A 13,522-nucleotide genomic window follows, 5' to 3' on the forward strand; every position below is an offset into this window, starting at 1 on the left:
GACGCAGCTGGTTTTGATGTGCCATCAGTGCAGGGACATGCTTCGGCCTCCGGCTACGTAGGCCCATACACAGCAATTTATGCTGCACAGTGTGTTGAGAAACACTTTCTAGGTTGCACTGTTGTAGCTCTTTGGTCACAGTGTTGTAGCGATCTCTGCTCTCCTCTGAAATCAGTATGCCGTCGATGACACACTGCTGACGGCGACTTTTCGTTTCACTATCCATACACCACTTTCGATGCCGAAAATTTGGCATTCGAGTGTTAATTCGAGGTCAGACTTTAATTGCAAACATGACTTTGATGTTTTAATGTTTCAGAATTATTAACAGAAGATTTTATATTAATGATACATTTATAATTCCCCAAAAAATTCTTTAGGACTGTCAAAAATTTTAGTTATACCTAAATTTGGTTTCAAGTAATGACTTTATTGCCAAAATTTGGTCTTTATGCATATATATTATGCATACAAATTGCATGCAAAGTTACGATGGTTGTTAATTTTCATTATTGACCAAACATAAAGAATACTGTTTCTTTTTCAAGATAGGTAGTTTCAGTTGTTTTCATAATAATGTCTGTATTTATTTAGAAAAAATTCTCCTGATAAAATACTAGACACAGAAATGTTTCCAAAACAGTGTGTAAGAATGCTGTTGGTTTTTCAGAGACAAAGTCACAATATAACTAACCTTAACAGAACTTAAGATATCAAACAGGAAAAGGAATGCAAATGATAAAAATGCTCAAATGCCAAATTAAATTGTTTGATCGTACAACAAATGTAATTATAGTTAACTGATTTTTTATCTTGAAGACTGATTATCAAACATAGTTAATGTTTAATAAAAGAATTTTATGAAAATAACCTAAATTTGAAGTATAATGAAAATAAAGATTTTATTTTACCAAAATAGCTTAGTACAGTGATTTTGTAGATGTATTTATGTTTATTTATGGGAAAATAACAGAAAACATACAAAAGTTTGAATATTTGGTGTAAAATTCGGTTTTGAATATTTGGTGTAAAATTCGAATTTTCATTATTAAAATTTTAAAAGCACTTTCCACCAATTACTTTTTTGATTTAATGAGTCTCCTTTTTGTCTTTCTTGTATCTTATAGAGTTTCACTCACTCTCTTTGGTAATACATGCCCCGGCCAATGAATTAGAAACCTTTTAGATTTTCATTTGAATGCATGCTAGGGCTGAAATATGCAATTTTTTTTTATGACGTGATTAACATGTGGTTAGAATGCTAGTGTAAGTAAGTGTAAGAGTGCTTTTATGAAGAATGAAGTAAAATGGGAAAAATGACAGGAACCATTTGAAAAGGAGCTTATTGTTGGTGCCTGTTTAACAGGGGCCTCGATTTTGAAGACAGGAAATCTCACTTGAGTTCTTAAAAAGCAGCCATATCAAAAGTTTTCAAAAGTTGGAATCAGAATCCACAGTCCTACTGTAGAAGACATATAACTGCAGTTTGAGTTTTTTTCAAGAGTTTTTCAAGAACAACAGTTTTTTCAAGTTCAAGTTCAACAGTTTTTTTCAAGAGAGTGATCGGCGTCGTGTTCAACGAATTGTACAGCAGAACAGGGACTCTACTGTCACTATAGTTGAGTGCCTGTGAGAAAAACCACTCATTTTTGCCCAATATGCAAGAATTTCTTTGCAGTGGTGTCAGGAATGAAGACACTGGACATGTGAGGATTGAAAAATGGTAATATGGTTGGATGAATCATTCTACACCTTATTTTGCACTGATGGAAGACGTCGAATTTGGCGAGAACCCCATGAATCCATCTTGCCTTACTCACATTGTGTCAAGGGTTTGGTGGGGATATGGGGCATGTTCTGCTAGCCCCATTATGTTCTGGCTAGATATACTGGGAGATCAAGTGCATCCTCCAGTGTTGCATTTTTATCCTAATGGCGACATATACTTTGTGGACGATAATGCAACTGTACATCGTGCCAGAAGTTTTCAAAATTGGTTCGCTGAACATCAGTCTGACTTCCAACACCTTCCCTAGCCACCGCATAGCCTTGAACCCTATAGAAAATTGTGGGATATAGTGGAGACACGCATCCAATAAAACTCTGCTGTTCCATCTAATTTGCAAGGTCTAAAAAGCTGCAAAGCCAATGTATGGTTATTCTCTGGATGTAAATACACTCCAGAAGCATGTAGACTCAGTGCCCAAACGAATCAGAACACTTATCTGTGCAAAAGGTGGCTCAATAAAATATTGATCTTAGGTTTCTAATTAATTGGCCAGTGTGCGTGTGTATATATACTGTGTGAGAACTCAGGAAAACTTAAGCGACTTCTCGCTATGTCTTGGAAATTACAACAGAAGATTGGAATAAGTGTAAAAAAAACCCTTTTATTAACTCAAATTAACAGAAGGTACAGCTTATGCCTACAAAACCAAAAGTACATTGTTGAAACATTAACAAATTAAGGAGGTGAAGCTGAGATTAAGAGGGTACATTGATTTGTTTAATCATAAGTCTTATCACAGTCAAGTACCACAGTCTTAATTATTTTTGGAGGCGAGACCAAAAATAAATACGGCTGTGATATTTGTTTCGCAGTTGAAGCAAACTCCATTGATGGAACACAGCAATAATTTTATTTAACACTCAAAATGGCTACATGCAAGCAAGAACAGAAAACATTCTAACTTTTTAAACATGAATTAATTACATTCTTCACGCGAAAACCACATGCAGATCTCAAGCCTGCTTTTCAGACATTGCTAGTAACATATACATTATTCTTAATCTATTTAAATTGTACAAGAGTTTAACAACAATATTTAAAGATGTTACACTGCGTACATATTTATTCTTGCAAATAACAAAAGTGAAGTTACAAAGACGGTATTACAAATTTGAAGTTTCCTGTGTAGATAATTGTTTTAGTTTGTTTAGTTGCTGTTTGTTTGATAGGTCCTTAATTTTTTTCATTAGTGTTCATTAAAAGTACTTAATTTCCACATGCAAAAGTATGTACGAACCTTTTATATATAAGGGCGAGTCAAATGAAAGTGAGCCAACCCCTCCTCAGCAAGAATGGTTCGGTCCATCATCTGCGGCGCATGCGCGTAGCACAGAGACAGCCTTCATTTACAAAAGTGGCACGAAAGTGTGAGGTTAAAGTTCTTTAAGGCGCTCTTACACTGGGTTGAAGACGGTAGCGTGACATAATGGACTCTCCAAAAGAGGAACAGCGTGGTGTGGTCAGGTTTTTGACAGCTGAAGGTGTTTCCCAACATGAAATTAGTCGCCGTATGACTACTGTGTACGGTGAACATTGCATCGCATTGGCCACTGTGAAGCGTTGGAGCAAACGGTTCAGAGAAAGACGTGAAAGTTGCAAAGACGATCCAAGACCGGGCCAAAGCCACCTTGCAATCACCCCCGACACAATTGCACAGGTTGATGAGCTGATTAGACAAGAACGGAGGATAAGCATCGATGAACTGGCAGAGCGTGTGAACATCAATCACGGTTCTGTTCACACCATAATTCATGATCATCTCGGTTATCGGCTCTTGTGTGCTCAATGGATGCCCAAGATTTTGAACGAACGCCAGAAGACGGAGAGGTTTGGCGCTGCTTTGACTCATCTCATCCGGTATCACAATGAGGGTGACGACTTCTTGTCTGCAATTATGACTGGAGACGAATCATGGTGCCACCACTACGAACCTGAAACACGCCGGCAAAGCTTACAGTGGAAACATTTGAATTCACCACCCCCGAAGAAAGCAAAGGCTGTCATTTCCTCGGGAAAGGTGCTATTGACTTTTTTTTTTTTTGATCGTCTGGCGCGATTTTTTTCGATAGTTCGCGATATTGTGCAAAGCTGGATCAGCTGCGTGTCGCAATCAAGAACAAACGACCTGGAAGATTGACGAATGGTGTGATCTTGCTACACGACAATGCTCGTCCCCACGTCGCTGATGTGGTTAAGGCACAACTGGCAAAGTTCAAGTGGGACACGCTGCAACATCCTCCATACAGCCCAGATTTGTCGTCATGCGACTTTCACATTTTCGGGAAACTGAAAAAACATCTCAAGGGTACCAGATTCGTGTCGGACGACGCCGTGAAGGAGTCGGTTACAGACTTTTTGAATCGACAGCCCAAGGAGTTTTATGAGACGGGGATCACGCGGCTCATTTGTCAATGGGATAAATGTCTCAAGGTTCATGGAGACTACCTTTCAATAAAGTACTCTGTTTGTCATATATTCACATTGGCTCACTTTCATTTGACTCGCCCTTGTATAATCAAATTAAGAAATAAAAATACTTATCAATAGTGCAGATTTAGCCAAAAATTAGGAATTTCATTTTGAAGTCAACATTTACTCCAGTAAACTATGCAACTTAAGTACCAATTCCAAAGAGTTCAAAAATAGAATAAAAAAGTGTTTTTAAAGACAGAATAATTAAAAAAAAAAAAAAAAAGTAAAATGAATATAAAGAAATTAAGGAAAATTGTTAGTCAAGCAGTAGCTGGTAGTAGTGGTAAAGCAAATATAATTTAAATGCAGATTTAGAAAACTGAACAATTGAAAAGTCATTCAGACAATGCCGACTCATCAGGGGGAATTAGCTTATCTCACTTTCTCCCCAATAGCTCAGGTATAGTGTATCGTTTATGCCATGCATAAGCCACCCCCCCAAAAAAATTAAACATCTTTATATAACAGTTTACAAAAATAAGCCAACCCATGTGCATGTCTATAATGGGTTTTATTATTTTGCTATATTGCTATAGAAATATTTTTTTTAAGATAATGTATGCATAGCACAGACAATACACGATGTCTGAGTGATTAGGGAGAGAGTGAGATAAGTTAATTCTCCTGATGAGTGGCCATTGTCTCACTGACTTTACAATTGTTCATTTTTCAGATTTCGGCATTTAAATTGTGTTTACTACTACTACTACTACTAACTATTGCGTGACAGACAATTTTCCTTTACCTATTTACTTCTATTCTTCACTTCTTCATGCTCTTTTCATTAATTTTTCTGGGGGGGGGACTTTTTGTAATTGGTACTTTGCATAGTTTATTGGAGTAAATGTTGACTTCACAATGAAATTCCTAACTTTGGCTAAATTTTCACTGTTAATAGGAGTTATTTTCATTTCTTACATTGATTATTGTTATTTTCATTTCTTTCATTGATTATTATTTAATTCTTTGTGACCAAGGTGCAGGATTCTAAAAATGCCCTGTATATATACACACACACAAAAGGTTTTTTATATTAGATAATTTTTAATCATGACAAACTCATTAAAATATTTTAAATATTTTTTTTCTTAGTGAATTTAATGCAGTTATTGTTTTGATGCTAATTTTTTTCCCATCTGAAATTTTGAAAAATCTTTCTTTTGCAGCTGAATTTACATGGAACGAAAACCTTGCAAATGAATTGTGGATGAATGAAAGTGCTTCAGATTATACCAGAGTTGGAAATACAGTGGAAATCCCATGGGAAGAAAATACTTCTCCAAAATTACCAATAAAGCATCATTCATGTGAACCTTTGATGCTAAATTTTCTGAAGTCAGATCCAGAGCCAACTTGTAGAACACTTAACGAAGTGGAAAAAAGAAATTGTCTTATAATACCTTATGAAATTTTGAAAAAGGAGTCTTCTGTAGTTGAATTTGGAAGGAATGAAATGATTTTAGATGAATTCTTGAATGAAAGTCTTTCGGAACGTACTAAAGTCGAAGATCCAATGGAAATACCATGTGATGAAAATGTACCTCCAAAATTACTATTAAAGCCTCCTTTATGTGAGTCTTTGAAGGTAAATTTCCTGAAGCCAGATACAGAAACAACCTGTAAAACGTTGTCAAAAGTGGAAGGGAGAAATGATATTATTATAATTCCTTATGGCTTTTTAAAAAACTTTTCCTCTTCAGTCGAATTCAAATGGAATGAACAGCTTGCAGATGAATTGTTGATGAATGAAAGTTCTTCAGATTATAACAGAGTTGGAGATACAGTGGAAATACATTCGTGGGATGAAAATGCACCTCCAAAATTACCAATAAAACATCCTTCCTATGAACCTTTGAATCCAAGTCCAGAAGCAACTTGTAGAGCACTTAATGAAGCAGAAAAAACAAATGATTTTGTTATTACTTCTAAAGTACTGGTGAAACAGAATGAGCCATTAATACTCTTGAAGACTGAAACTGAAGAATACACATAAGATAAAGAAGTAAGTTGTTCTGTAGTAATTACATTAAATTTTGTATGGGAAAACTTCTGCAAATGGGCATGGACAACAGTTATGTTGTTGAAAAAACATGGGTAAAAGCAAACATAGACGCAAGTTCTTATAAATGATATTTAAAATATTACACAAGTACAAAGACATTCTATTTTTGATCATAGACCCGTGATTTCTTTTTAATAAATAAATTAAATAGGTTTTCTTTGGTTGCTTTGATTTCCCAGCTGCCAGCATTAAAGATGTAACTTTAAAAAAAAATTCTTTTGGAAATATTTCAAAAAAAAAAAAGGGAAGATACAAGATGTTGCCAGAGGTTTTCAGATTATTAGAATTTTCTTCATGCAATGTTTAGTAAAAATACATGAAACTTAAATTTTTATATAGGCGTCATGAAAAAGTCAATGAGAAAAATGTTTGGGTTAGTTTCCTTCTCTGAAAAATCATTCTTATTTGATCAAATTTCTAAACTTTTAAAGAGTTTCAGTACTAATACTGCAAAAGAGGTATGAATGCTAAACTTGCAAATTCATATTTCCAAAAGATACATTTTAAAGCAGAAAAATCTTTGTAGAAATCTAAAAATTAAAATTTTTTATGTGACCTTAAAATCAAAATTTGTACCTTCCTTTTCATGGGCTGAAAGTGATCAAAACTTTTGGTATCCAGTTAGTGAAGAGTCTGATTCGATTGATTTTATCCAAATTAGCAGGAAGTGAAAAATATTTGAAGCCTAAGTTGGAAACCAAAGTTTTGTTAGGAAAGCAAAAATATTTAAATAGTGGTGTAAATACTTTAATTTAAAGATTGGTTTAGGGGGGGGAAACACCTGTTTCAAACAGAACTTTTTAAGGAGTAAGTATTTTAAAACATTAAACAAGGATGATTAATAGTGCCAAACAACATGTTTCATTGCTCTTGACGCTGCAGGACTCAAAAACCACTGTTAATTAATTTTCTGTTTGAAAAATTATTTCTGAAATGGTCTTACATTATTGAAGATCTACCCCTGCATGCCATTCCCCACATTTTGAACTATAAGCATAGAAAATATAATAAATTTAAAGATAAACAAAATTAAATTTAAAATATACAAAATACTAAATCATAATAAACTGAAAGGAAAACTACTGAAACTGTGCACAAAAACTTTTGAAACATCATTCATATAAATTATAAAAACTTCTGTGTAGTCAGACTTACAATTTGAGTTGACTCATCAACATGAAGCTCTAATCTTTTATAATTTCTATATCTATATATAGATATTTGCTGGCCAGACAGTGTATTAGTTAGTGGAGCTGACTGCAGTACCAAAGAGCCCGGGTTTGAATCTAGAAGGCATGGTAACTGTCTGTCCTTTCATAGGAGTCAAAAGTGTCCCACCTATTAGGTGTCTCCATAATAAAGTGTTCACCACTTCTGGGCCTTAGTAGTGGCTAAGCCGAAGTTGACTCAGGGCAGGAAGTTGGGGGAGGGGGAGAATATATATATATATATATAAGATATAACAAAATATGATAGCTGTTTCAAAAAATAATTGACAACCTCAAAATTAACATTCTAAATTTGGTAATCTGCCCCTAAATTCATCTCTTCTCACAGCTTCCAGACTTTTCTATCTTATGTAACATTTTAATGCAGATACCTCTTGTCCAATCAAATTAATTCTTAACCAAAACTGTGAACTGAAACTTTCCCACTCCCAGTCTTCTTCCTATGAAAGTTCTATAACCTTGCCTTTTTACCACATAGCTTTCCTGCTGGCAAGATGCTTTTAAACCGTGCTGCTGCTTACTAACTTAAGATGACGTTCTAATTCAAACTGCAATTTATGTATTCAAATATAATTAGGAAACACCTTGTCTGAAAAAGGATGATTTGATGCGTGGAAAAAATAAAGATTGTGATTTTTCAAGATATGGTGTGCTAAATTGCATCATCATGCTTTCCACTCTGCCACCTTCAAGCAACTACGATCTTCTCGGTCATCTACGCAGTATCGCAAGCTGTTGAGAGTTTCGCTGCTTTCATCTACGCATTTGTAATCATTACATATATATACAGTACAAAGTCCATAATCCGGACTCGTCGGGATTTCGGGAATTCCGGATTAGGGTTTTTTTCTGTATTATAGATCATCAATTTAAATCTGGTAAGATGGCATGCAGAAATTATACAATTAAAAATATGAAACTGTAATTTATGAAATAAAGAGCAATTTGATCTAAAGGGTATCAAAATTTACAAAAAGAAAAGCTTAATATTTATTTGTCTAATTTATTAAACATTTCTTTCAATGTAAGTTGTTTCTGTTCAAGTCATATAATTGCGGTGTCGAGAATACCGACTAACTTGTCAATTGAAATTTTTTCATTTTCAATAACTTCTCTGTCACTTTTTTCACTATCGGAAGCAGTATTTTCTGGATCTAGAATCATACTACAGATTTTGCCGTCCATTAATTGATTGATGATTGGGGGCATTGTCATCGCAACGGAAAACTTCTGTTATATCATCTTCATTTATTACGGCTTCTCCACATTTCTTTACAAAATCCAATAACTAGAAAATTTCACGTATAGTTTGCAATGTCCAAAAACCTTCAAATTCGTGGCTATCATCTTCATCGTCCTCACCATGAAATATGGTGGCTGGCCATAAATTATGCCAAGCATTTCTTAACGTACCTGGAGACACATCCTCCCACGATCTTGCGACGCTCCACACAGCAGATTTTATGCTAAAAAATTTCAAAAAGTCTTGAATAGTCGTGCCATTGTTCAAGAAATTGAACACAGATTTACAAAATGATACTTTATATTTGCATTTTAGCATGTGCACTATTCCCATATCCATAGGCTGTATGATAGACGTACGATTTGGAGGGAAGAATAATGCGGATACATTATCTTTTGCTAAAACTTTTAAGTGAAGTATGCGCTGAACAGTTGTCAACAATCAGGACTATTTTTGAGTCATCAGGTAAACAACTGAATTCAAATGATGCTGAGCCTCGGGTATAAAATGATTTTCAAACCAATCATTCATCAACATTTGTGTCATCCATGCTCTTTAATTTACGCAATATATCGGGGAAAATCATTATTCTTTTAAGTGCTCAAGGTCGTGCATGCTTTCCGATTGCGAAAAGTTTTCACTTTTGCACTCCTGCAGCATTTGCACACGCTAAAATTGTTAGTCTCGCTTTGGAATCTTTGACACCATTTGGAGCCTTTTCTGTAGAGATTGCCAAGGTATTTCGCGGTACATATTGCCAGAAAAGACCAGTTTCATCAGTATTGTAAATTTGCTCTGGAGATAATTATTCACTAGTAATGAGTTCAATGAATTCATCTGCAAATAATTCAGCAGTTTCAGTATCACCTGAATCTTTTTTACTGCTTATACCATGGCGATTTTTAAATTTGGTTAACCAACCTGTCGAATATGTGCACTCAGTGTTTAAGTTAATTTCTTCATGAAATATTTGGCTTGAGCCATTAGCATTGGACCTGTCAATGACATGCTCTCGCTGCGACGCTCTGTGACCCATTCAATCATCACTTTTGTCATGATCGTCACTTTTAGCATAGTGGACCGTTTTTCTGTTATTCATTGTGAGTGGGGTGTCGGAATCCACAAACAATTCAAAAAGTTTCTTTTTCTGTTTGCTTATGTCATATACAGTTGACTTTCCAATGTGATACTCCTCGCATAATTTTGAGACGGACAAGCCTTTATCCATTTTTTTGCAGTAATTCCGATTTTTGTTTGATGGACATTGAAACATGCTTTCGCTTTGTAGATCCGTTGGCAGCTCGAGAATCGGAAACTCTTTTTGATATAATCAAAAGTTCAAGCTTAATTTTTATAAAATTGCTCTAACAGTCTGCAAAAAATAATAAGCTGGATCCAATTAGAAGATTAAGGAACAGCGCAATCTGCAACATTAACTGAAATACCTTAGAATCAGTAAAGATAATTTTAGCCTATCTTATACCGTCTGTTATACATTAAGCATGCATGCATAAAGCATACAAAAAATGTTTGTGGCTTTGAGGTCCGGAATGTAGATCATTCCGGATAATGAACATCCGAATTATGGACTTTGTACTGTATATGTATGTAATGAAAGGAAATTTTAGAGAAGTAATGATGTAGAAACACTGAGGTGAAGAAGGATAGCAATATTGTGTGGTGTAGATACTTGGATACTTAGAACGCCGACCCATATTTTAGAGGAAGAAGTCGAGGCGGATTAAATTCCGCTTAATTTAAATTCACATTTGTGCCCACCAATTCATTTGGCACTCTAATCTTGCTTATTTTCAAAACATTTACATTTTTAAATACTATTGTGATAGGAAGAGAACACAGTGAAATGAAGTGACATCTAAGCAGCAACACATATACAAGCAAAATAAGCATTTATCCAATATGGCAGCTCATGAAGGAGAAAAGTTTTGTTTTACGTTTTAAAAGTTTCAGTTCTCAGAGTTTAGATTCTGAAATAACTATGTCATCAGCATTATGCAAGCTTTACAGTACATATTAATCTAGAAATGAAGCAGTCCAGAAATGTCATTAATTTTTCTTTAAGAAGGAATACTCAAATTTAAATTGAGAAATTAAGAGAAGATTACTTAATTAAAATATAAAGGTGATTTACATTTTTTAAAATCTTACTTGTATGTATAAAATCAATTCAAAACCTTGAGGGAGACTTGATGTGACCAAAGTATGTAGTTAAATATTAATATTAATATTTCTACTGCTTACAGTAGTAATTTTATATTTATCACAATATGGCAGTTTAGCACAACAATAAATGAAAACATTAACCTTTAAATATTAGCAGAAATAGGCTTCAGTTTCATTTGAAATGCAGTAACTCTAGAACTAAGCATGAACTGTAGCACTCTAGAAAAGTCAAAATATAGGTTATGAGATACAGTAATTGAGATGAAGTTGCAAGTATGTAAGAACTAATCTATTCTTGAAGCACCTTTACGTAAAATTGCTATCTCACTGAAATAAGAGAATCATTGTCTGGGATATAGATATTCTGATGGTCCTGAAAGGATTAAATCATGTAATCTGCTTTGTTCCTAGGACCAACTTTCTATATTTGAACTGGTTTTTAAAAAGATCATTAATAGGCTAAGGAACAGTGCACTAAATGGAACTATTTTTATAGAAGGCAAACATAAAAATTGCATTAAATGTATATGACAGAAAATTTTGCATTTTGAAAATGAAGGTTTTTAGTCGTGTAACATTTGAAACGGCTGTTATATAATATATTTAATTATAATATGCACTTTTATTCATTATATTCAGTACAAGTATTCACAGAATTCATTATCTATAGGGTTAAAATGTGTACGCATCTGTCTGTATGTTTGTGGCATTATCTCCTTCAGAACAGTGAGGAGTTGAGCTTCGTGAAAGGTAGCTCCGTATTCCAAAAATTTGTAGGAAGCAATTTCGACCATTGTCATCTTATGACTTTAATTATCTGAGATATTAATTAAAAACTTGAAAAAAAACCATAATTTTCGCCCGCATTTTTCCGAGTGGTTTTTCAATCTTGCAAGCAAAATGCAAATAAAATAAAATAAAATTTCAGTGCAGAATTATTAATTTTTTTTAAAAATAAAGAAAGAGTACACAAATTAAGATCTTTCCAGGCATGAAGTTCCTTACCCGGCTCTTATTTTGGCATTCGTTGATCGTAGTCATACACTTCCAATTACAAAAGTGTTTTAAATGATGAAAATGTTAAAATTTTCGCAATGTGGAATTAAAAAAAAATAATTGAGCTTCAACAAATAACAAAATCTAACCTCTAATGCGATCTCCTAGTTCATATACTTATATTTGGTAAAGTTTTGTACTTGTATGAAAAATGAAAGTACAAGAAGCTTGATTCCCATAAGACAAAAATTGACCAGGGTATTTAATTTCAAAATTTACAATATTTGATGCCATTTTCATCTTCCCATGAGGGATCAATTAATTTACAAAAAAAATATGAGGAAATAAATGATGTGCTGCACCCAATGTGTATAATTAGGGCGTATAAGGAAGTCATGGTGTTCCGCGTGAGATTTTTATTATTATACGAGTCGCTCAGAAGCCAATGCGGTTAAGTCCAGAAAACAAAAATTGAGAAAATTAATGTTTTTTGATACATTAATTTTTAAAATTCTTGGTTTATTAATTTGATCAGAAAAGCATATCAAATCTTTTTTCTAAGGCTAAACTCTGGAGGGGGAGGGGAATGTACAGGATGTGTAAATAAAAACATAAGTATTGGAACAATGAGAGCATCTTAAAAATTTTAGGACTTGTGTATCTTTTGGCAGCTGAAAAAGATAAGAAATTTCCCTTGACATTTTTATCAGTCAGTGTTTTTACAGTTATTAAAGAAAATGTATTTAATGTTTTTGATAACCCAATAATTTTCACAAACACTTCAATGTAATATTTTTATGTTTTAACCAAAATTTAGATATTTAAAATTTAAAGAAAGCATGTACATAAAACTTGAACAATTCTAAATAGTATAAGTAACAGTTACAGTTACTTTGAGTCTGTTGTTTTTCAGTGTTGCCAACAAATATCCAAAGAAGAAGAATAATTTAATTTTTATTTCAAAGTTTATATAAAAAAATATTGATAAAAGGTGGACTTATTCTCAGTGGCTTCTGAAATTATTATACAATGTATTCAAAAGCTATAAAAAAAGGGCTGTCTGACCTAGAAAAAAGGAAGCAACGAGTAAATTCTTTAATAACTAAGAAGAATATTATTTATTTCATCAAAACTTACAAAAATCAGAAAATATCAAAAATTGGACTTAACCTCATTTGCTTCTGAGCGACTCATATTTTCTCTCATTTTCCATTTTTAAAACACTACTTGCGCCTAAATCCTCAATAAGTATATTCTGTATTGAAACACTCGCTGTAGTGTGATGTTTGACACGTTCGCTGCCAACTACGAGTTATCTCGTAGATCAAAGTTTGTATTAGCCGCCAACTTCAAGTTAATTCATAGAACGTTTTTGTTTTACCTACACCATGTAGATCAAACTTGTAATATTTTCATGTTCTTTGAAGGTATCTAAATTTAGGGATTAGAAAAAACATAACAATTTGAAGCAATTCAAGAGATTTATTGTAATTAATATAAATAACTATAAAATAACATAGGTACTGTAAAAATAATCGAGCAATTTA

The 13,522-nt window shown here is 33.5% G+C and overlaps 1 protein-coding gene across 4 annotated transcripts in view; it reads left to right on the forward strand.

The window, feature by feature from the left end:
• Window positions 1–13,522, forward strand: part of LOC118201930 (uncharacterized) — a 155,857-nt gene that overhangs the window by 141,804 nt on the left and 531 nt on the right. For all 4 annotated transcript variants that reach the window (XM_085825751.1, XM_085825750.1, XM_085825753.1 and 1 more), the window contains one exon: window positions 5,428–6,263. In XM_085825751.1, the coding sequence (XP_085681877.1) occupies window positions 5,428–6,254 (827 nt within the window). In that variant the 3' untranslated portion in view covers window positions 6,255–6,263. The remainder of the gene's footprint in view (window positions 1–5,427; window positions 6,264–13,522) is intronic.

The sequence above is a fragment of the Stegodyphus dumicola genome, chromosome 10 (genome assembly GCF_044657685.1).
Source record: "Stegodyphus dumicola isolate Sdum_Otavi_A_Nest chromosome 10, ASM4465768v1".
In the NCBI taxonomy this organism is placed as follows: Eukaryota; Metazoa; Arthropoda; class Arachnida; order Araneae; family Eresidae; genus Stegodyphus; species Stegodyphus dumicola.